General features: G+C 36.4%; 1 protein-coding gene across 3 annotated transcripts in view; it reads right to left on the bottom strand.

The window, feature by feature from the left end:
* Positions 1-24224, bottom strand: part of SLIT2 (slit guidance ligand 2) — a 474993-nt gene that overhangs the window by 133509 nt on the left and 317260 nt on the right. For all 3 annotated transcript variants that reach the window (XM_075346920.1, XM_075346918.1, XM_075346919.1), the window contains exons 6-9: positions 14294-14365; positions 7825-7896; positions 3628-3791; positions 1963-2101 (exon numbers count right to left, since the gene is read on the bottom strand). In XM_075346920.1, coding sequence (XP_075203035.1) covers positions 1963-2101; positions 3628-3791; positions 7825-7896; positions 14294-14365 — 447 coding nt within the window. The remainder of the gene's footprint in view (positions 1-1962; positions 2102-3627; positions 3792-7824; positions 7897-14293; positions 14366-24224) is intronic.

The following is a 24224-nucleotide window of genomic DNA, read 5'->3' as shown; positions in this document are numbered from 1 at the left end:
GAAATCTGCTATCGAGGATTGAGGTAGAGCCACTAGACCACCATAGACATTGAATGATCAGCCGATCCTTAGTCGGCGGCTTGTTCCAGAATTCAATAACAATACACATAGTTGCTTTAAACAAAGGAAATACCAATGCAACATAAAAACTTCAAGTCTACACACACTATCGATCAAAATGCCTCAATAAAAAGAGGGGATTAATTCAGTTTAGTAACCCTCTTCCTGAGAATAACACCTTGACTAATTTGCTTTTTTACTTATATTAGTTGCAGGAAGCACTGGCACTACCACTCAAGTGTGTAGTAGCAATTCTTTTAGGACCACAATATTGCTCATTTCCCGTTGAATAACACTTCCTCGGGCCAAGCACAACATTAGACAATGCAAAACATCCTTCATCTAAAACTCCTCTCTCCACTGCGAAATATATGCTTTTTATGTACCATTGGTTACTACCCTAATTTTTGCTTCTGTTATCTGGGATGGTCATGCCGCTGCCACCATTTCCATGGATGTTGTCCATTACACAGGTGAACACTCTGAAGGCGCACTGCTCTTCTATCTCTTGCATCCCCCTCATTTATTTCATTCATGATTTAACTCTGCATTCTTGGGCAGCTTACCTGTACCACTGACACCGTAAGTACCGTCTGATATTGGAAATCTCCTTTCTAATACCCTCAACGCTCTATACGCAAAACCCTGATGAAGGCTTCCCAGAAGCCGAAACGTCGTTTTGCATAGGTTGAGGTGCACCCTTTTTGCATAAAATCAAAAGTAAAAATGTCAGATTTAATTGACTCCTTGTCTATGTCTCTTGAGTGCTGGAGCTTTCCTTTATATGATCATATATTTTCCTCCATGCACCTACCTTATATTTGTTGAGCCAGACCCTATTCTTTATACAGGCCCATTTTTATAGCTTGAGTACATTTTTTCATTTTCTTGATTCATAACATTACAGAACTGGTTGAGACCAAATTCTTGTGCAGGTTCTCACTACGCATTCAACTGAGGATGTGGCTAATCCGAAATATACCCTTTCTCTGCAAGGCCCTCATAGAAAACACTGGACTGCCTGTGGTTCTAAAAGGATATAAGGTTAACTACACTTTATTATGGCTATATGCATCACACTAAAACTGGTGTCCCCAACATTTCTTACCTTGATTGAGTGCCATATTTTAGCTTTCATAGAGGGTCACAAGCCACATCCAGAGGTATCTGAGTAGTGATATCAAGTTCCTGGTTCTCCTTTTTCCAAACAATAGTGACACCCAGAGTGTCCATTATTTGTATAATGCCAACTAAAGTTTCTCCATAGAAATCACACCGAGACAGTATACATACATCCAGAGAGTTCCCACGTTACCCACCTTTGGTATTCTCGCATCAAGCTCTCACACCACAATATCACAGCCATAGTCAAGCACATCCTCTGACTGGAAGCATATGGTCATCCAGATCTGTTCTTTTGTGCAATGCTACTCACAAAAGTCACCATCTGGAAATCTGCTCTTCATAACTGTTTGCTAGCCTTGGTGCTAATGTACCAAGTTGGCAGATAATCGCGAGCCACAGCTTACGGGCCGGCAAACTACATGTGGCTCCCAAGCCACAGGTTGGGGACCCCTGCCATAAAGGGACTCTAGTAACGAGGGAATCTTGCTGCTGTAATATCCATAATCAATCATAAAGGTAACTGCTTAACCTAAAATAAAATATTACATGGCACCCATGGAAATAAAAATGAGCACCCACTGATTTTAATGCATGTGATCCACCCTGCTTGTAAGTCTCTCTGGTTTGGGGCAGAAAATGGGGATTCGTATATGTTACCCATTTGGATAAGTCTGGTAGTACATGAAGAAACAAAATGTGAAGATACTAACCAATAATCATATAGCTCAAAACAATTCAAAGTTCAAAGTACACAAGGCATATATGTCAAAACCTTACATTTCTGTGATAGTCTCGGGGAGGTTAGTCGGGATCTCAGTTAAGCCTTTTCCTCGACAGTCCACAACGTTGTTACTGCAGGTACAAGCAGCTGGACAGTGCAGGACACTGCAGGAGGAGACCATGAATGACTGCTGACCTGCAAGACAACGAGCATTTACATTACGATTCATACATGAAAAATCCATTATGCTGAACTGAACATTTTTCAAATGTGGATTATTGGGAATAATATATATGAAGTAAAAAATGTTCCTTTGCATCTACACAAAGAAAATGCACCCTTGCTATGAAAGGTGAACGAAGATTTAAATAAGAAAAATAGACTTGCCTTCATCTTCATCTGAAAGATATGTACAAAAAAAATAAACAGAGAAAACATAGTCAATGAAGAATTTTTTGTTTCCTTAGTGTCTATTCTTATGAATAGTGGGTGGAATGTTTTTGTAGACTATGCTTAGACTACCTACAGAACTGACCAAACTGTCGTATTGTGTCTCTTTACAAAATCCATATACTGCCTTTTGTAATAAAAGCAAAGAAATACTGGAACAGATTAGAATTTATTTTTCAAAAATTTTACAGATTTGAAATCAAACTATAATTTTTTTTTGTTAACATATTAGATGTCCACAGTCTCCAAAAGTATTATATTTATACCACAATGGTATGGTGTAATACAGACATGCATTTAGAGGTCTAATTTATGAAATAAAGGTTTAACATATGCGTAAAGTATCCAGAAGAAGCCAAAATTATTACATTTTGAATTTACAAGTGACCAAAGTTTTTGCGATAATTGCTTCAAACTTGATCTTTTTTGACTGATCAATCCACCCTATAATCAGGTTATGTCTATCCCCATTTATAACTGGATCCTTTCTGCCCAGACAGGTTTTTAACCCAGATAAAGGCATTTCAAGTTAGGGTCCTAGAATATTGAGATCACCTTGCCATTGCTACCGGGCTCACATGCATTGGCCAATACATAAGCTAACTATCTCTTTTTTTCAAATATTCCTGTAGCAGTAATGCAATACCAGAGTTCCCTTACTCATTGTTAGCATTCTAGAGTGCAGCTGTATGTGTTTTGTAGTTATATTGTGTTTTCAGTTGGCACCTGTTCACACCTGTTGGATGTGTGGGTCAGTCTTTTTGAGAACTAACAGAGTTAAATAGATGGGTAGAGTGCTCAAAAAGGGACTAACATGTAATCTCAACCCTATTTTAAAATGTGCAATTTTTATTAATATTCATTAAAATGTACCCACAAACAGACACACAAACATAAATGAGAATGGATCACGATATCCTTGTAAATAACCAAGGAATTTTATATACACACTCACTTTAGGAAAGGGAAGGGAAACTAATATAGCCCTATAAGGGTAGTGTATCCCTACCTAACAATGGAGGGTATGTAGGTTTTTAACCCAGATAGAGGCATTTAGGTTAAGGTCCCGGTATATTGAGATCACCTTATTGTTGGTTATTGGGCTCACATACAGTGGCTAATACATAAGCTAAGTATCTCTTTTTTCAAATCTTCCTGTAGCAGTAATGCAATACCAGAGTTCCCTTATTCATTGTTAGCATTCTAGAGTGCAGCTGTATGGATTTCATGGTTACATTGTTTCAAACTTGACCGGCCCACTAGATCCTTACCATTGCATATGAATTCTCGCTTTTGAACTTCGGCAACATTGTGTCCTCTCAAGTGACTTGGTCCCATGCACTGAGTGTACAAACCAACGCGGGGTCTCTGTCGCAACCAGTCAGATAACCAAGCCAAATTGCAATCGCAAAAAAGGTTATTGGAGTGAAGCCGACTGTGGGAAAGTAAAAAAAAAAATATAACACAAAGTATAAAAAAATATTAAACAATAATTCTGACAAGGTTCCAGATCATAAATATTGTATAAACCTAAATATATATATATATATTTTTGGTTTGATTTAGTAAATTATCCATAGATAATCCCTTAAAAAAAGTAATGGTAGAGAAAACTCGCCATGTTTGCCAACATTAAAAAATGCAATCGTTCCAGTTCTGTCATCGTTTCTTTACAGTCTGCAAAGAAAATCTTCTGAGGCTTGAAAATAGTTGGGGAATTCTGTAGCTAAATAGCTGAACAAAAGCAGGGTTAAAAAAGAAAGACTACACAAGTCTCAAGTAAATTGCTCTATAGGGCAGCGTACTGACAGCAAGAGTGAAAAAAGAGCCATAAAGGATTTGGCTCCCAATTAGAAATATCACTAAGTCTTGCTTTATTAGTCTCTATAGAAACTGCCTGCAAAATCCTTTTAACAGGTCACATTCATTTTCTACTGAACAAGGCAGAAAAATAATTCAATATAAAACATGCCCTTGTATCCTTTTTCTGATTTCCTCTTTTTGTTTAATCAAAGAAAAGGGGATTAGTTACTTTTTAGCCCATCGGGACCCATGCTCAATACAGTGGCTGAAATTAAAGGAAGTAAGTGGTGACACAAAGACGTCTGCTACTTCGAGACAGGCACAAGATCATGGCCGAATTCCAAAGAGAAAGTTACATTTACAAATTAAGACGAAAAAAAAAGAATATATAAAGAAATTCAATTTTTTTAGGCAAAATTTTTACAAAATTTTAAACCAAGAGAAAAGAAAATTCAAATTTTGTAAGCAAAATTTTACAAAATTTGAAATGTTTCTTAGATTCTTTTTCCAGACTTTTGATACTTATTCTTCAAACATTCTGGATCAATTTCTCCAGTAATCAAACCTTTTCAAGACTGAAAAATTAGTTTTCTGATCTCTTCTTTATAAGTATTTACAAATTTCTAAAGGAGGCGAAATATCTTGATACTCAATCGATCAATTATTTTCTTACAAGAAGAACTTTTTCCTTTAAATAACGCACTTACTCCTGACTGAAAAATCTGTAATGGATATTAAAGCACATGAGTCTATAGCTAATTTCATGTAGCTGAGTTTGTCAAAGAGCCACTTCACATTAATTAAGTCTGGCTGTAGTACAGTAATAAAAGACTAAGGATTTCCAATTTATCACATGTGACAGACAATCAAAGTCCATGTTCTTAAATGAAATGTGACCTGTCTAATATGTCAACGCAGACTTTAGTTATTTATTTTGAAAGTAAAATTCTTAAAAGATGTCAATGACAGGATAGAAAGCGCTAGAAGATTTTTTTTTTTTTATGGTACAGAAAAGAAGATAAGCCAGATAATAAAAGATGAAGCATTTTGAGTTAAAGGGCGTTGACAAATTTGATTTATGAAATAGGTGCAAAAAGAAACTGTAAGAAAATAATAATTCCAATAATCTTTGTTAGAGTGCATCAACAATTTTGATATATGAAATGGGTGCTAAAAAAAAATAAAAAAATAATAATTTCAATACTCGAAATTTAAGAGGGTCAACAATTTTGAAATAGTTGTTTAAAGAAAATATTACAAAATAATAATTTCAATAATATTTTATTTAGAGGGTGTTAACAATTTCGATATATGAAATAGGTGGTAAAAAAAATAAAAAAATAATAATTTCAATAATCTTTTAGTTAGAGGCTGTCAACAATTTCAATATATGAAATAGGTGCTAAAAGAAAATGTAAAAAAATATTAATTTCAATAATCTTTCAGTTAGAGGGCATCAACAATTTTAATTTATTAAATAAGCACTAAAAGAAAATAAAAAATAATAATTTCATAAATATATTATTTAGAGGGTGTTCATTTCAATATATGAAGTGTTAAGAAAATTAAAAAAAATATTAATTTCAATAATATTTTATTTAGAGAGTTTCACCAATTTCGATATGAAATAGGTGCTAAAAGAAAATAAAAATAATTTCAATAAAATTTTATTGCGAGGGCGTGAATAATTTTGATAAATGAAATAGGTGCTAAAAAAATAATGTCAATAATCTTGAAGTTAAAAGGTGTAAACAATTTCGAAATAGGTGCTAAAAGAAAATAACATAATTTCAATAATATTTTATTTAGAGGGCATCTACAATTTCAATAAATATGAAATAGGTGCTAAAAGAAAATAAAAAAACAATAATTTAAATAATCTTTTAGCTAGAGGGTGTCAACAAATTCGATATATGAAGTAGGTGCCAAAAAAAATTAAAAATATAATTTCAATAATTTTTTTAGTTGGAGGACGTCAACAATTTTAATATATGAAATATGTGCTAAATTTTTTTTAAATAATAATTGTAATAATTTTATTTAGTTATAAGGCATCAACAATTTTGATATATGAAATGGGTGGTAAAATAAAATAAAAAAAAAAATAATAATATTTTATGTAGAGGGTGTCAACAATTTTCATATGAAGTAGGTGCTAAAAAATAATTATTAATTTCAATAACCTTTTAGTTAGAGGGTGTCAACAATTTTGATATATGAAATATGGTTAAAAGACAATTTAAAAAAATATTAAATTTCAATAATATTTTATTTAGAGGGCATCTACAATTTCAATAAATATGAAATAGATGCTTAAAGAAAATAAAAAAAACAATATTTCAATGACCTTTTAGTTAGAGGGTGTCAATAATTTTGATTTATGAAATATGGGTTAAAAGAAATAAAAAAAATATTAATTTCAATAATATTTTATTTAGCCTCCTTCACACGTCCGTGTCTCCGGTACCAGTTTGGTCCATTTCCTCACGTGCCGGGGATACGGGCACATGTAGACCCATTAAAATCAATGGGTCTGCACTCACGTGTGTGTTTTGCCATGGATCGTGTGCCCATGTTCTCCACATGTAGACATGTCTGTTTTTCTCCGGCATCAAGGGTGTCACACAGACCGCACGGATGTGATCCGTGTGACACGTACCAGAGAAAACATACGTGCCCGTGAAATAAAAAGAATTTCTATACTCACCTTCTCCAGTCCTGCTGTCTCTGCCGTTGCTGTCACTTGCTTCCGACCCCCGCTCATTATGCTCATTGCATATTCACTCCACTGCGGGCCAGAAGCAGCAGCAGCGGAGAATCAGCAGGGCTCGAGACCGTAGATCAGTACCACGAAAAGCAACGCCAGGGACAGGTGAGCAGAAAGTACCCATTCTCCGTGTGTTATCACGGATAACACACTGAGAACACACATGTGCCATAAACACGGCATACGGAGGGTAATACGCACTTTTGACACGTCCGTGAAAAACGTGCATGATTTTCATGGATGTGTGAAAGAGGCCTTAGGGAGTGTCACCAATTTGAATATAAGAAATAGGTGCTAAAAAAAGAAAAAATAATTTCAATAATCTTTTATTTAGAGGGCAATTTTGATTCATGAAATAGGTGCTAAAATAAAATAAAAAAAATAATTTCCATAATGTTTTATTTAGAGGGTGTCAACAATTTTGATTTATGGAATAGCTGGCAAAAGGAAATGTAAAAAAATATTAATTTCAATAATCTTTTAAAGTGCATCAACAATTTCGATATACAAAACATGGACTAAAAGAAAATGTTAAATATTAATTTAAATACTCTTAGAGGGCAGTAACAATTTTGAAATATAAATATTGGCTACGAGAGTAAAACAAAAAAATAATAATTTCAATAATCTTTTACTTGTTTTTTTTAGCTTATCACCCACATCATGAGCTTACAATCAATTAATATTCAAACAAACTAATACATAAAGAGTAATTTAACAAAATAAATCATAATTTTCCAAGAAATAACTAAATCTCACCCATCGAATACTCTAGAGTATAAAAAAATACAGTAATGGGAAAAAAAAATTCTGTATTCTAAAACAGCATGATGAATATGTAAAGTTTCAGAATAATCCACAACACGCACTAGAGATTCATTAATAACGATCTACTTACAAGATTCGAAGTTTTGGCATGTGGTTGAAACTCGCGACTGAAAGCCGAGTGATGTTGTTATTGTTGAGGGTGCTGTAAAACATGAAAGACGTGAGGTTAGATCAAGAAAAGGCAACGACGAATTTGTAACAGAGTTTGTGTATTTTATTTTTTTGACAGCTTAGAGTTTATTGCTCGAAAAATCTGTTCAATATGTTTCCTAGTATTTTAGAATTGTGCGCAACAACCATATTAATTGCAGTGAACCTTAGCAAAAATCTATCTTTGGATTAACCTAAAACATTTTTAAAGTCTGTACTGCATTTCCCACGGGCATTTTCCACTTACTTAATGTGCTTGCTAATGAAAACTGTAGTTGCATTGCCCAATTAATACAGAGCTTGGTTACAAAGCGCCATCAAAGCACTCTAGAATGAGATGCATTGTGGGAGAAGTCAAAACAGGGTCATGAAATATTACCGAAACTTCAAATACAAAAAGTCACCTTCTGTATTAGGCTTTTTTTTTTTTTAGTTTCAATTTTTAATTAAAAGAAAGCTTTCTAAAACTTCAAATCGTGATGTTCTAATTGAAGGAAATATTCTAGGAAATTAGAATTAAATATATATATATATATTAATTTAAAATGCAATTCATTTTGATTTGCCCGAGGATAGTATATAAAAATAAATCTTGGAGAAATGACTCACATAAATAATTTTTCTCATTTCTAACACTTTGCAGAATCAGCTATCTGTCTCTAAAGCATACAGCTTTAGAGCAAATTCCAGGTGGTTAAGAGAAAAACTCATCTTAATAAGACATTTTGGGTTTTTTTTCAAATTATTCAAAATTATTTTTTTAAGTAATTCTAAGAAAATAAAGCCATTTTCTGATTAGTTAAAGGAAAAATTGTATAAATACAAATCTGAAAAAAATTGCATTTTGTGGTGCCAACAACTCTCGAAATGATGTCCGCATCCAACAATCTTGGAATATTAAAACTTACTACACTTTATAATGATTTACAGAAATTAGATACTAGAAAAAAATAGGAGAAAAAAAATAAAATTAAGTAAAAAATAAATAGAAATGTAGTAATCTTCACAGACTTGCCTTTAATTCGAGGAATCATGTTTCTGCTTCTCTGTCGGTAAGCAATGTATATGGGGGCTTCAGTGGAGGACCCAGCGGCACAAGCAGAAATGCGCATTGTGCAGGAAGAGTGTGCGTGTGTCTTCCGCTTATCAAGGGTGGACTCTCCCTTCCAAATTTCTAGACTATTCCAGTCGTCCACTCCTTAAACATGTCCCTCCCACTAACGTCAGCAGATTTTTATTAGTCGCAATGGGCATGGGTGCGGGTATCATAAATCTGGCCACTATATGCTGCAGTGATTTTTCAAGTCAAAGTCTAACAAATATATAAAACACTTTTTTGTATCTTTGATGATTTTGTACCTAAATTTTTCAACTCTACGTTTCAAAATGCAGGTATATTATGAAATATTTTCAAACATTAAAGAAAAATAACAAAAAAATTGAATCTGTGATATAGCATTTTTTAAAAATTTTTGCCAACATTATTAACCTCATCGTGGCCAATTGTCATAATGACCACCTATTCTTCCAATACAATAGTATCCTTAGAATGTAGTATAAAAAAAGTATAATCCAATAAAAGATGGTGACGCCTCTAAGTACAATTCTCTATACTTTAAATCGCTATTGGCTCAACCAGTAGATACTTTTTTTTAACTTTCATTCTGTAATTTAGTAATAATTTTAAATTTGAGCTAATCTTAGTCTCAGCAATGCAAGATGCAATACATATTTTAATATTCGTTGTTTGTTTTTGCAAAAAGGAACTTGTATTTTTGGTCTTTAATTATGGTAATTTTAAATTTCCAATCTTGTATAACTCCAATATATTCCACAGCTCTGTACAGAGATTGGTATCCGTCATAAGAGTCTTTTTCACTAATGGGGTCCACAGTTTAATTTTCATATATTAAAGTATAATTTCCTAATTAAAGCCAAATTCCAAAAAAATCTAATTAATTTTTCAGTATATTTTTTGATGATAAAAGTAGAGAATCTGGAAGAAATGTACACAGATACGGGGGGAACTTGTAGACTTCATGCTACTGTTGTCCTTAGGCTGGTTCTACAAATTAGGTGGCTGTCAGCTAAACGGCGCTTTGGTTGTCCGACAGCCATCTCAGCTGACTATTGCATACACAAGAGTGTTCGGTCGGCTAAGCAATCCTGTGTTTCCTATAAGAAAGCTGCCTCCTAGCATGTTGACTTGTGGGATATCTCCAGGAGAACAATATGATCAGAAGTTAAAAATTGGACATGTGTGATTGACATCTCTCATGAGCAGGTGCCACCATATATATTAAACTGTTGGCGGAAACCATCTATATTGGCAGCTTCTGCCGACTTTAAAATGTATGGAGGTCCTAAAATGTAGTCAAACCTAGGGACATGAATGATTGTCATTAACCCACATTGGCGACACCAATGCTTACAGTTTTAGATAAAGGCTAGTCCATGATCCAATTTGCTCATACCAGGTTGGTGAAATATGGAGGCCCCTAGAGTCAAACCTAAGGACACATAAATGATTGTCACTAGCCGACAATGGCGACACCAATGCTTAGTCTTAGACAGTTTTAGTTAAAGACTAGTCCATGACCCCAGTAGCTCATACCAGGCTGCTAAAATAATATATGTACTTGTTCTGATGTCCCAATAACTTGGGAGCCACACTCAACTAGCACAAGTGGCGCAAAGCCACATTTCATATCAAGAAGTACAAAGGTTATATCTTTTTTCCTAGAAATGATGGAAAAATATGCCCAAATTATTTGCCTAAATAACTGTCAGGTATCTGGTTCTGATCTTGGTGCTAATTATTAGAGATACTTTGAACCTGTTGGCTATCTCTAGTGCGTGTAAGAGACTCAAGAGCCACATATGACTTCTGAGCCTTTGGTAGGTGAACTCTTTGCTAACATACTGTACACCTTAAATATTTACACATTTTTAAAAGAAAACAAATTGATTTTTTGTTTTTAGTTTTAATTTGCCTTTTTAATACATGTGCAAAAAGTTTAACTGCGATATTGGGTGCACCCAGCAGCCATCTTTTCCTTTATATGACCATTCTGTCCGGCACCTTCAAATCTAACTAGATGGTATCCAGAGTTGTCCAAATGTTCACATTTCAAACATAACCCCCCAAAATGGTGGGAAAACCATTGTTTCCTTCTACGCCCAGTTGGATTTTTCCAAAAGTAAGTAAATTATTAAGAATCCTACAATAAGTATTGGGCTTTTTTTATACATTTATTTTACTACATCTATGATGTTTTCTTGTCTAAATTAATTTACTATTCACAGAGATTCTACTTTTTCTACATTCTAAAAACACCAAACGATAAGGTCACTGAAGGGATTTTACTCAAGAGAATTATATGGTTAGATTGTATGTGCAACGTTAAACAAACCAGGTCTTCAGCAATCTATGGTACAATATGAAACATACAGGACTATGAAATTTGCAAATAAATCTTGAAATAAGTCATAACTCGTGAGTGTTTTATGTGAGCTTTGGAAACCTCTTTGTGCCGGTTTAATTCAACAAAACCTTGGAACATATTTTTTTTTTAAACATAAAAAGCTGTATGCGTATTTTATGAAATAATTGTTGACGCACTGTTATAGCGGATACTGTTACATTGTGGCAGAGGGGAAATTTCACATTTAATTTTCAGTTCTAAAATGAAACATTCTTGCTTTATTCTACTGATGTTTTAAGATCGAACTCATAAAGGAATATGTATGTGGGCAACCCTCAATTTATTGGTAAACTACAGTTTTGTACCACTAAGCAAGTATATGCACCTAATGATAATGATAGTCTATGTATCTAGCCATCTGCCTAAATATCTATATGTATGTGGTTCTATAAGTGCATAAATCACAGTTTTTACATTATATACTAGAAGAACTGGAGGACGGCCATTTTGGTCTAAGTTATCTGGAATTGATAGTACCCTGGCAAGATGCTGCTGACATTTATAATGTGGGAGAGAGCGATCGATAGATAGATAGATAGGTAGATAGATAGATAGATGGATAGATGGATAAATAGATGGATAGATAAATAAATAGATAGATAGACTGATAGACAGATTGATGGACAGATCGATGGACAGATCGATGGACAGATCGATGGATCATTCGATTTGAGTTGGCACAAGCTAGATAAAAACCTGTTCACCACGTTTGTGAGTTGCATAGGTTTATTGCAAGTCTGTAGGGTGCTCGTAGGCTGGCACAATTACTATAACTGATCAGTACATTACATGTGATGGTTAGACCCTCTAGGTTTCTATTGGATTCAGGAACTTCCCACCAAGCTATCATAATCTGGTGGTCTACAGACCTGCTAAAGCCAATTCTCAAACTCACATGAGCAGGAAACAATTTATGAGTTTGCGCTCAGTTGCAATACGTGTATATATAGTGACTACTTGGACCTGACTATAATAATTACTCCTTTTATTATATGTGAAAGGGGTGAATGACACAAATATTTTTTGGGTCCATATACAGTATATCTGATATTGTCGAATAAAGACCAACTATTGAAGTAGACTACAGTCCTGATAAAGCCAATTCTCAAACTCACATGAGCAGGAAACAATTTAGTTTGTGCTCAGTTGCAATATGTATATGTAATAACTACTTGGAAAGAACTACAAAATATGCTCCATTTATTATATGTGAAAGGGCTGAATTTAGTGTTGCGTGAGTAGTTAGCGAGCACAATGTAAGTAAATGGGAAATACTTGCTAAGTAGTGAGTAACCCGAAAGCCGTACCTTTCGTGAGAGTAGTGAATAGTACGGCTTTCGAGTTACTCACTACTTAGCGAGTATTTCCCATTGACTTACATTGTGCCCGCTTCTCGTAGCGAATATGCGAGTAGCGGACAGCACTCGCTAAAAGCATAGTGAGTACGAATAGCTAACTACTCACTCAAGAGTAGCTGAATTACACAAATATTTCTTGGGTCCATATATATATATAACATTATCAAATGTGGGCCAACCATGGGACATATGCAGCAAAAATGTCTACACTTATGACGGCTATTTAGGGTTGTACAATGACATACTTTTCTTAAAAAATATTTGACCCTTTTAGTGCAGCACAAAAAACCCATAAAAATTGAGTTTATGCTCAATATTATGTGAACGAATTCAGTGTCGCACCACTGACACTTTTGCTACATGAGTTAATTAATATCTATATAATTATTTCTGTATATAAATGCATATATTAATCTAAAACCCTACAAAAAAAACTATACGAAGAACTATGTAACGAATGTAGTGTCCCACCGCTGACACTTTTTCCACGTGAGTTCATTAATATCTTTGTTACTATTTATATATATATATATATATATATATATATAAGGTATATATTAGTCAAAAAGCCTACAAAAACTAATAATGAAACAGGACAGGAAAGAGAATAGATAAAAATGAAAGTGATAGCAACAAAAGAAATCCTGCAGCAACGTGTCATAAAAGATGGCGCATATGTGGCCTCTGCAGTGTACGGCATTGCGGCACGCGCCGTCCCAATTACCGGCAGTCAGGTGTGGCCAGACTGACGCAATAGTGCGACAGACATACAGTGAAATATTTCTAAAAGACCACCTCCTCATCCAAGGTCACATTGTCAATGCATTCTTTGAGAAGACCGCTTTTGACAGGTCATCTCAATGCTATTTTCTTCTCCAATAATTTATTACGATTTATTTATTTTTGTTATATTTTTTTTTATCATTTACTGTGATTTAACATTTTTCCTACAATCATGTGGTGATGTTGCAGGTAGACAAGATCAACTGTTTTGAAGCAAGATATCCTTTTAATACATGACCCTATAGAGTGCAATTTATATTTTCAGCAAATAAAAATAAAAAAATGTGTATATATATATATATATATACACATATATATATATATATATATATATATATATATAAAATATACATTAAGAAAATAAATAAATATATAGATATATATACACAATATATATATATATATATATATAGATACATCTATATATATATATATATATATATAAAACAATGAACAGTAATTAAAAAAAAAACCAAATATATATATATATATATATATATATATATACACACACACACATAAAAATGATTAAAACAAAATATATAAAAAAATATATTTATTAAAAAAAATATATAGACAATAATTAAAATAAATATAAAAAATATACACAAATGATTAACAAAAAATACACCTATATATAAGAATATATATATGCATACGCACATGTATATCCACACAATGGTAGCATAGCACATACAGACATGCTCATATAAGGAGGCTGCTCCTTCTACTGATCTTAAGACATGAGATAAGATGTACTCACAGCACTTCCAGGTCGCGCAGGGCTCGGAACGCTCCATCTTCAATGCAGCTGATCTGGTTAAAATCCAGTTGCCTGTGAACAGATGAAGGGGGGATCGACTTAAGCAATGGGACGTAATGTACAGATCTAGGCCTCGCTGACTGGCAGCTCTTCCCGTGCACCGTCTCCACCGTGCACTGTGCTACAGCCCTGCTGCTGCTGCCATCGCTGCTGCTCACAATAGCAATAGTAGCTCTGGAAAAGCTCTAGTAAATAATAACTGCACCTTATATTAAATGCCAAAGGAATGCAATTTCATTACATCAAGTAAAGCCATCCATTAAAAGCTCTCAGCGTCATCTCGCTGAAACAATTTCATTAAGGTAAGGGGACTGTAAATCACTTAGTGTCACATGCATCCCCTCAGTGACCTAACCGAATCCATTTATCAGAGGAGCCAGCTGCATGTTAATTTTACTATCTTTGGCGAGAAAAGGGAAGATGCTATTCTTGTGTAATATGGCTTCTTAGCTTTAAGCCCCTGCGCTGTTTCCTTTTGTGCGGGACAAGTTCAGTCCAGCTGTCAGGGAGTATTTTTAGTCCAATATCCAATCTGGACACATTTGAGGTCACAATATGAATATAGTTCCTCTCTAGGGGTAGAATGAGGTCTCTCTTTTTTTTTATCTTTATTCATAATCCATCTCTACAGAATATCCGCCGGTGACTTCACGTCTTGGGAAATAAGGGGAGATACCGTACAAGGTGTCGCAGTTATCCGCAAGCATCACTGATCAGATGAGATAACACTGAGCTATAAACGTGTGATAACGGAGAAGAGTTGATAAACTATAGTTTAAAGTTGAACTCCACGTTTTTATAAATGAGGAGGTAGCAGAGCACTAGATCTGTTGTGACGTAGCAGAACTGAGATTGACATTTGGCATGCCGAGTTATCCTGGCTTAGATAAACCTGGTCAGGACATACCACAAATCTTCAAGTAAGCGAAGCTGGAAAGAAATAAATGCACAATAGGGTCTTATCCGAATAAAATATTGACCACAAATTTTGTCAGATTTTGAGGAAACAAGGGTGGATGTTCTGCTCATCCTGACCAATCTTTTGTGGTCCTGGAAGATAAGCTGCTGTCAGAGGTCTCCGACAGCCACTTGTCTTCGGAATCCATGCAGAGTCTGAATATTTGTAGGTAGACTGAGGAGAAAGCTATTGGCCTCATTAATTATGGGACCCCTGAATTTTCTGAGATTGTGTCTGAAAATTTGGGACAGGCTGGGCAAATAGAACACAGTTGGCAGGTACGGGTATAGACAGCCTAGAGTGGTTATCTGGTGACACGTTGACTGGTCTTGATTGGTAGACGTCCGACTACTGGGATGCGCCTACTATCAGCAAAATGGGAACTTTTTTAGAAAAGAGAAGCAGTGTGTATATTAAACCGTGTATTCATTCATACCCTCTGGGGCTACCGAATGCTATGTTTGGCTTTTTCCAGCAACCCTATTGGGAATTAATAAAATTTGGGTTGGGAATCAAACCTATAGCTCCATTCTAATGGGGATAAAACTTCTGCTGACCAGTGTTGGTCCCAGTAGATGGACACCCACCAATCACCTATCAACATAGGCCCCCTTTAAGTGCTGCAGGAGATACATAGTATAAATGAGGAGATACGTATATACTGTATATATCTTTATATACATAAAACTAGTAACTTTACCTTGATTTAGGAGGTCACATAAAAACCTATTTGGGCATTTGTCATGAGCCAGATTATGTAACTAATTTTTTGCAGGCTTCAGATCTGAAACCTCCCAACTTGCCTTGCTGATTCAATGTCTGCACAGAGGTGTTAGCTGTTTCTAACTGCAACTAGCAGAATTGTGAGTACAACTCTTGACTAAAGATGAGCAAACCCAGGGAAGTTTGCTTCGGCGAGTTCAGCTGGACATTAGATAAAGTTTGGTTTGGGACCTGGACTTGACCTGAACCCGAATGAACGTCACTGATTGGGCATTTCGGGTCTCTGCACACATGTAGCCAGCCATAAACAAATAACTGGGTGGTAGAGGATGGGCAGTGTTCTTCCATTTTTTTTTTATTTGGCGCACACTACATCCGTTCATGCTGTTGGTACCCCCAGTGCGAGCCCGTCAAACACTTCAAGCAGCTTGCACTGGGCTGAGCATCAAGTGTACCTTAACACACCGATGCTTGCTTGAGTGGTTGACCATGTTTCACCACGCCATGATGGATGCTATTTCAGCACTGTATGGATGTACGTGAGTAAAACGGCCTTTTATTCCTTCCAATTCCCGTACTATATATATATATTCCTGCTTACCACTGAATGTATACCGGACACAGCTGCGCTATATATGTATAGTGTTCCCTGGCTACTTTATGGTTTAGTGCATGAAAAAAAAATGCTATGAATGCAGTAAAAAAAAAATGTGGCTTTAATACATTTCCCATCCAAGTTGGTGACTGCACTAGGTTTAATAGTTTCATGTTGTAGGATCTCAGGAGACTTGCAGCATCAGAACATCCTGGAAGTGGAGCAGAAAATAGAGAAGACCACCCCAACACAGCAGGTGGTGTTTTTATTAAAACGGTTATTTTTTATATGTTTGGCATTTAACGCAGAATTAATAAAACATTTATATGGTGGTTTCTTTGCAAATTCTTCTTAATTACAACCTCGCACTCGGAATCGCATGAGCGAGATACTTTTTTTTTACCATATAGTATAGAACGCTACCATGAAATGTTGAGGCCCTGAATTCATTTTTTGCATTTTTTCTTAAGTCAATTTTCTTTTTTTTGTTTTATGGTACTCACGTTTTTTAGCACTCGATTTTCGAAAATTGCACACGCAGTTTATAAAATTTTGCCCAAATATTTTTGTCAGAAATGGTCTTTATTTTTGCCTTTAATGCTTCTTGCACCATTTTAGAGCAAAATAACAAAAATGTGCATGTTTTGAAAAAATACGTAAAAATGGTGGAAGAATATCTAGCATTCATAAAATCATTTCAAGGAGGGGCTGGAGATCAGTTGCAACAAAGTTAGCGAACTTTTCGAAAAGACGCAAATAAGGAGTCAGGGGAAAAGATCTGGAAACTTTAAAATCCTTACAAAAAGATCAATGTAAAAAAAAACACAAAAAAAACAGGCAAACACAAAATAAGTTCCAAAAAAGTTGCAAATGGAAAAATGAACATACCTAAAAATGCTCAAAACAATAAAAACCTGAGAAAAAAAATGAAATAATGAATTGTTTTTTTGAGTGGGAGGGGGCATTAATTGGCAATTAGAAATTTTAGAAAATCTGATTACTATGGCACGAAAAGAATGAGAGTAGTGTGACGGATATTTGACCACTTTGACCCTTCTTTGTGCGCAGATCAAATTAAATTTAGACCTGAATTAATTAGGACCTAAATAATCTTTTAAAGGTAATTTGTCACATTTGACCAATCAAAGCTATTAATATGGACATACAGGTTATAGAATGCTGGAAAATGTCATACGTCTATGTCTCATATCAGGTGCCTTGTTGTGGAAAGTTTTTTTATCACTTTTTACAAATGAGCTCTTCCAGGCTATGGGGCGGATGCTGCCTGGAAGATAACTCCGCCTCCAGTGCTTATTTTAAATAAAAGGGGCATCACCAGTGTGATGTGTGATGACTGCTATCTCCTCTGATTGCAGAGCTGTATGTGATTATAACTGACACTTGTGCAGGTGCCTCTCAGCTTCAGCCTCCAGCTCACAGGCCGACAGTGCTGCAATATTGTTGCAATGAAGCAAAGCTCAGGGAGCTGAACAAATTGTGTATGCAAGAAATCACACTTAATTTCTCCTGTTTCTTGGCAGTCACTTGTCTCACACTGGTAACGCCTCTTTTATTTAGAGTAATCTCTGGAGGTGGAATTAGCTTCCAGGCAGCATCCGCCCCATAGCCTGGAAGAGCTCATTTAATATGAGGCATGCAACTACATTTTTCAGCATTTTATAACCTGTATGTCCATATTAATAAGTTAGATAGGTCAAATGTGGTGACAGAATCCCTTTAAGGACTTGGCTGCTAGGGACACAACCTGACAACAAAGAGAGGTCTAGGTTTTGGTATGTGTATCCATAGCTATGAGTCAGTCTTGAATAACTTGACTGTACAACTAAGCCCGGGTTCAGAAAACCGTCCTGAAGCTCAAGCCAGTCAGTTCCTTAAATTGTGGACATGACTGGCTCTGTGTGCAACTCCTTGTCCGTAAATCAGACCAGACTAGTGCATGTTGTGATTTTTTTTACCAGGGACATTGTTGATTTGTGTAGAATACTGGACATTGGCTAAAATGGCTCCATGTGCTGTACGTGTACGGTCCCCATCTCAGTTCGCATCACAGGACAATGTATGGGCCCTGGCAGCATAATAGCTCGTCATTATGCACCATTACACCTGCTTTAGAGGTAGACGTGGCCTCTTATTTATCAGCTGCACAAGTTGCACCAAAGATATCTCCATCTCAGTCTGATTATTTTTTTTCAATTTAACTATTTTATGAAACTTGTAATGTATTTTTTGCATCTACCATTTATATCTACACTATTACACAGTATATGTACACTGGATATCATCATATTTGTGTTGCATCACTGGATGATATACAACTGATCTTGATTGAATTATTGATTGGTGTAAATTATGCTGGATAATTTTTGGATTGCTGTCTATGTTTTTTGAGATGACTATTTTTTACTATTTGGTTGTGATACCACATGCATTATTATTTCGCTTGTGCGGTCTCATTTTTGTTTTTAATAGAAGATAGATAGATAGATAGTTAGATAGATAGATAGATAGATAGATAGATAGATAGATAGATAGAGGGATAGATAGATAGAGGGATAGATAGAGGGATAGATAGTTAGATAGATAGATAGATAGATAGATAGATAGACAGGTTATGAGAATTGGAACAGCACCACAATTGTGGTTCTATAAATGGGTGCAGGGCCCCTAATGCATTTATTAAAAAATAGCGGCATATAAAACAAAAAACATAGGCAGTACTTTGAAAAATTTGCAAAAAAAAATGGGGGCTTTAATGGCCTAGTGGAAATGTTTCTGTTCTACTGAACATTTTTCAAGCCTTTTGAAGCTTGAAAAAGGTTCAGTTGAACAGAAACATTTCCACTAGGCCATTAAAGTCTCCATTTTTGGCAAATCTTTGGAAGTGCTGACTCTAGTTTTTTGTTATAGATAGATAGAAAAAGTTTAATAAAAGTAAAAAGACAGCACTCCAATAGTCTTATGTATAGAAAAAGTGGATTTAATTAGACTATGGCAGGCTTTGCACACTACGACATCGCAGGTGCAATGTCGATGGGGTCAAATCGAAAGTGACGCACATCCGGCGTCGCAGTCGATATCGTAGTGTGCAAATCCTTTTTTATACGATTAACGAGCGCAAAAGCGTCGTTATCGTATCATCGGTGTAGGGTCTGACATTCCCATAATGCCGATGCAGCGACAGGTACGATGTTGTTCCTTGTTCCTGCGGCAGCACACATCGCTGTGTGTGAAGTTGCAGGAGCGAGGAACATCTCCTTACCTGCGTCCCGGCTGCAATGCGGAAGGAAGGAGGTGGGCGGGATGTTTACATCCTGCTCATCTCCGCCCCTCCACTGCTATTGACTGCCTGCCGTGTGACGTCGCTGTGACACCGCACGTCCCGCCCCCTTAGGAAGGAGGCGGGTTGCCGGCCAGAGCGACGTCGCAGGGCAGGTGAGTGCATGTGAAGCTGGCATAGCGATAATGTTCGCTACGCCAGCAATCACAAGATATCGCTGCTGCGACGGGGGCGGGGACTATCGCGCTCGACATCGCAGCATCGGCTTGCGATGTCGCAGCGTGCAAAGTACCCCTATGTCACAACGTTGTGGTTCACATAACCTTTGGTCAAACCACGAAAGAAGGAAAGAAAGAAAGAAAGAAAGAAGGGGTAGGAAAGAAAGAAGGGATAGGAAAAAAGAAAGAAAGGATGAGATAGAAAGGATAGGAAAGAAAGAAAGGATAGGAAAAAAGAAAGAAGGAAAGAAAGAAAGAAAGAAAGAAAGAAAGAAAAGAAAGGATAGGAAAGAAAAAAGAAAGAAAGAAAGGACAGGAAATAAAGAAAGAATAGGAAAGAAAGAAAGAAAAAGAATAGGAAAGAAAGGATAGGAAAGAAGGAAAGAAGGAAAGAAAGAGAAAAAGAATAGGAGAGAAAGGACAGGAAAGAAAGAAGGTAGGAAGGAAGGAAAGAAAGAAAGGACAGGAAAGAAAGAAAAAAGAAAGAAAGAGAAAGAAAGAATGAATAGGAAAGAAAGAAAGAAAAAGAATAGAAGAGAATGGACAGGAAAGAACGAAAGAAAGGATAAGAAAGAAAGAAAGCATAGGAGAGAAAGAGAAAGAAAGGATTGGCAAGAAAGAATGAATAGGAAAGAAAGAAAGTAAGAAAGAAATAAAGAAAGAGAATAGGAGAGAAAGGACAGGAAAGAAAGGATAGGAAAGAAGGAAAGAAAGAAAGAAAGAAAGGACAGGAAAGAAAGAGAAAGAAAGGATAGAAGAGAAAGAGAAAGAAAAGAATGAAAGAAAAAGAAAAGAAAGAAAGGATAGGAAGGAAAGAAAAAGAAAAGAATTTAAAGAGAAAGAAATAGAATGAAACAAAGATAGTAATAATGGTAAATAGATAGATAAATAGATACAAGGATAGATTCTGTTATTGTATATAGGCCACACTGTAAATCCTGAATGGATATAGTTCTGTATTAGGGGCACTGAGTTAAGGCGACACAAGGACACTCTCCCTCCTCCTGCCGCGGTTCTCCTGTTCTGCAGATTAATTCTGGCCAGCAATTAAGGGAATTGGCTTTTTATTGGAGTGATAATATAGATGTACAGTACAATACTTTCACCTCCTGGACTATCTATCAAAGTCGTTTAAATTGCTCGGTGGCATGAAATGCTCCTCTTAGTACAGCACCAAAGAGGAATTGCTTCCAGACAAATTGGCAAAATCCTTTTATGCCATCAAATTTGCCTAATGCAGTCTGTAGGTTAATTTGAAAAAGGGCGAGCTGCATGTACGCCCGTATCTTATTATCCTTAGCTGTCAATAGATAAATCATTGCTGACACAGCATCTTGTAAATCATCCCGGAGAGGAGAAATCATTGAGGACAATCATCTCGCTCGGTTTTTACAAGATACCACTGGAGTATGAAACGCTTAGCACCGTTTAACACGGCTGATCTCAGATCGTCTCTTCTCATTGCCCACTTTCTGATACGTTTTATCTCTGCAACTATTAACAGGTTTGAAATGAAGAGAATGAGAAAGGACATGATCCTCAATGAAAGGACGACCGCAGATTAGAAAACTGAGTCATCTAAGGGAGGCAGTGATCTATATTGTTAGAGAGCATTTACCCTAAAGGAAAAGCAAATCAATTTTATTTCTGTTTTTGGGAAATCTGGGTGACAATATGAGTAATACGGACCTTAGCACAGCTATGTACAGGTGGAAGGATGTAGGGTTTCTGAGGTTTTGAACTACTAGGTAAGTTTTAGAAACTATTTTCGAGTAGAAGGAAGACCAATTTATTGGTGGCCACAAAGACTGTTCTTTCCCCATGATTCGGTGTCTTGACGCCAGTGTTGGATCTGATGTTGTGTCATCCCAGGGCCATAGATAGGAAACATTCAGGGAGTGATGCTTTCCAGAAGGCTTATGTGGTACTTGGAAAGCATGTTGAGTCTTACAGGAGTCTGAAAGATTTTGTCTTTTTCTAGAACATTCCTGGGACAGATGACAACATGGAAAGGATCTGTAGATTTAACATATGCTGCCACATGATGCTGTTAATGGTTCCATATTAGGGTAGTATGGTGGCTCAGTGGTTAGCATTACAGCCTTGCAGGACTGGGGTCCAGGATTTGAGTCCCACCATAAAAAAACATCTGCAAGGCGTTGGTGTATTGTTTCCTATGGGTACTCTGGTTTACTTCCGCAACTCCAAAGACTTTCTGATAAGAAATTTAGATTGTGAGCCCCAATGGTGACAGTGATGATAATATCTGTAAAGTGCTGTGGAATTAATGGTGCTATATTATGAAGGTACTTTTCTCCAACAGAATTACTTCCATAATATGGCATCCAATAGACAAGACCCCTTAATTAATTTTTCAAGAAATAAACCTTTTGTGTATTTCTTAATCAAATTGGAAGCCTATAGAGATAGAGAAGCCTATAGACTGAACCGTCAACTCCCCAGGATGCCTGAAGTTTTTGTAACCCTTGCCCAAATAGGCATTCTCTTAAAGAGTAAGGGTATTCTCGGGCGGTGGTGTTGAGGCAAGACCAGAGCATCCAGAGAAATGTTGGCAACTATAAATAGAGATTAGTAAAGAGATAGACATACAAGTGTTATTTCGTAATATAACTGAACAGTTCAGGACAAAACACAGTTCTGGTCAAGACACTGTTGTGGCAGAACACAGTTAAGTATAAAACACAGGATACAGTTCAGTAAAAGACACCGTTCAGGACAAGACACCGTTCAGGACAAGACACCGTTCAGGACAAGACACCGTTCAGGACAAGACACCGTTCAGGACAAGACACCGTTCAGGACAAGACACAGTTGAGGCAGATTAGGACAAGACAGAGTTCAGGACAAGTCACAGTTCAGGACAAGACACAGTTGAGGCAGATTAGGACAAAACACAGTTCTGGTCAAGACACTGTTGTGGCAGAACACAGTTAAGTATAAAACACAGGATACAGTTCAGTAAAAGACACAGTACAGGACAAGATGCAGTTGAGGCAGATTAGGAAAGGACAGAGTTTAGGACAAGGCAGAGTTCAGAACAAGACAGAGTTCAGGACAATACAGAGTTCAGGACAATACAGAGTTCAGGACAATACAGAATTCAGGACAAGACACCGTTCAGGACAAGACAACGTTCAGGACAAGACACAGTTGAGGCAGATTAGCACAAGACAGAGTTCAGGACAAGACAGAGTTCAGGACAAGACAGAGTTCAGGACAAGACAGAGTTCAGGACAAGACAGAGTTCAGGACAAGACAGAGTTCAGGACAAGACACAGTTCAGGACAAGACACAGTTCAGGATAAGACACAGTTGAGGCAGATTAGGACAAGACACAGTTCTGGACAAGACACAGTTGAGGCAGATTAGGACAAGACACCGGTCAGGACAAGACACCGCTCAGGACAAGACACTGCTCAGGACAAGACACTGCTCAGGACAAGACACCGCTCAGAACATAGCATAGCACAGAACACAGTTAAGAACAAGGCACAGTTTACGACAAGACACAATTCAGAAAAAGGCACAGTTCAGGGCAAGACTCAGTTCAGCATCAGACACAGGTAAGGACAAGGCACAGATTAGGACAGGACATAGTTCAGGACATGATATAGTTCAGGACCATATATAATTCAGGCAGTTCAGGACAAAACACTGTTCAAGACAGGATATAGTTAAGGACAAGACCGTTCCGGACAAGAAATTTCAGCACAGGAGACAGTTCAAGACAAGACACAATTCAGGACAAGACACACATCCGGACAAAACATGGTTAACAAGAATGTCATAGTTTTAGGGGGTGCAGAAGTTGTATTTTTGTGTAAGAGGTCAAAGAGGAAAACAATACATAAAAATCTATAGATTGTGTAAACTCCCCTCAGAATGTAAAGCATGATACCCTGGGATTCACCCATACATTTCACAATTAATTATAACCACCTTTCTGAAATATACATATATACAGGTTCTCGGGAGCGTGTGGGCAATAACTTGTATGGGCAGCGATGGAGGATGATTACTTAAGCACTTTACAGTCTCACTCTCGTCTGATTGCCTCA

Source organism: Anomaloglossus baeobatrachus, chromosome 1, assembly GCF_048569485.1.
Source record: "Anomaloglossus baeobatrachus isolate aAnoBae1 chromosome 1, aAnoBae1.hap1, whole genome shotgun sequence".
Taxonomy (NCBI): domain Eukaryota; kingdom Metazoa; phylum Chordata; class Amphibia; order Anura; family Aromobatidae; genus Anomaloglossus; species Anomaloglossus baeobatrachus.
This window is presented reverse-complemented; position numbering and strand designations above follow the sequence as displayed.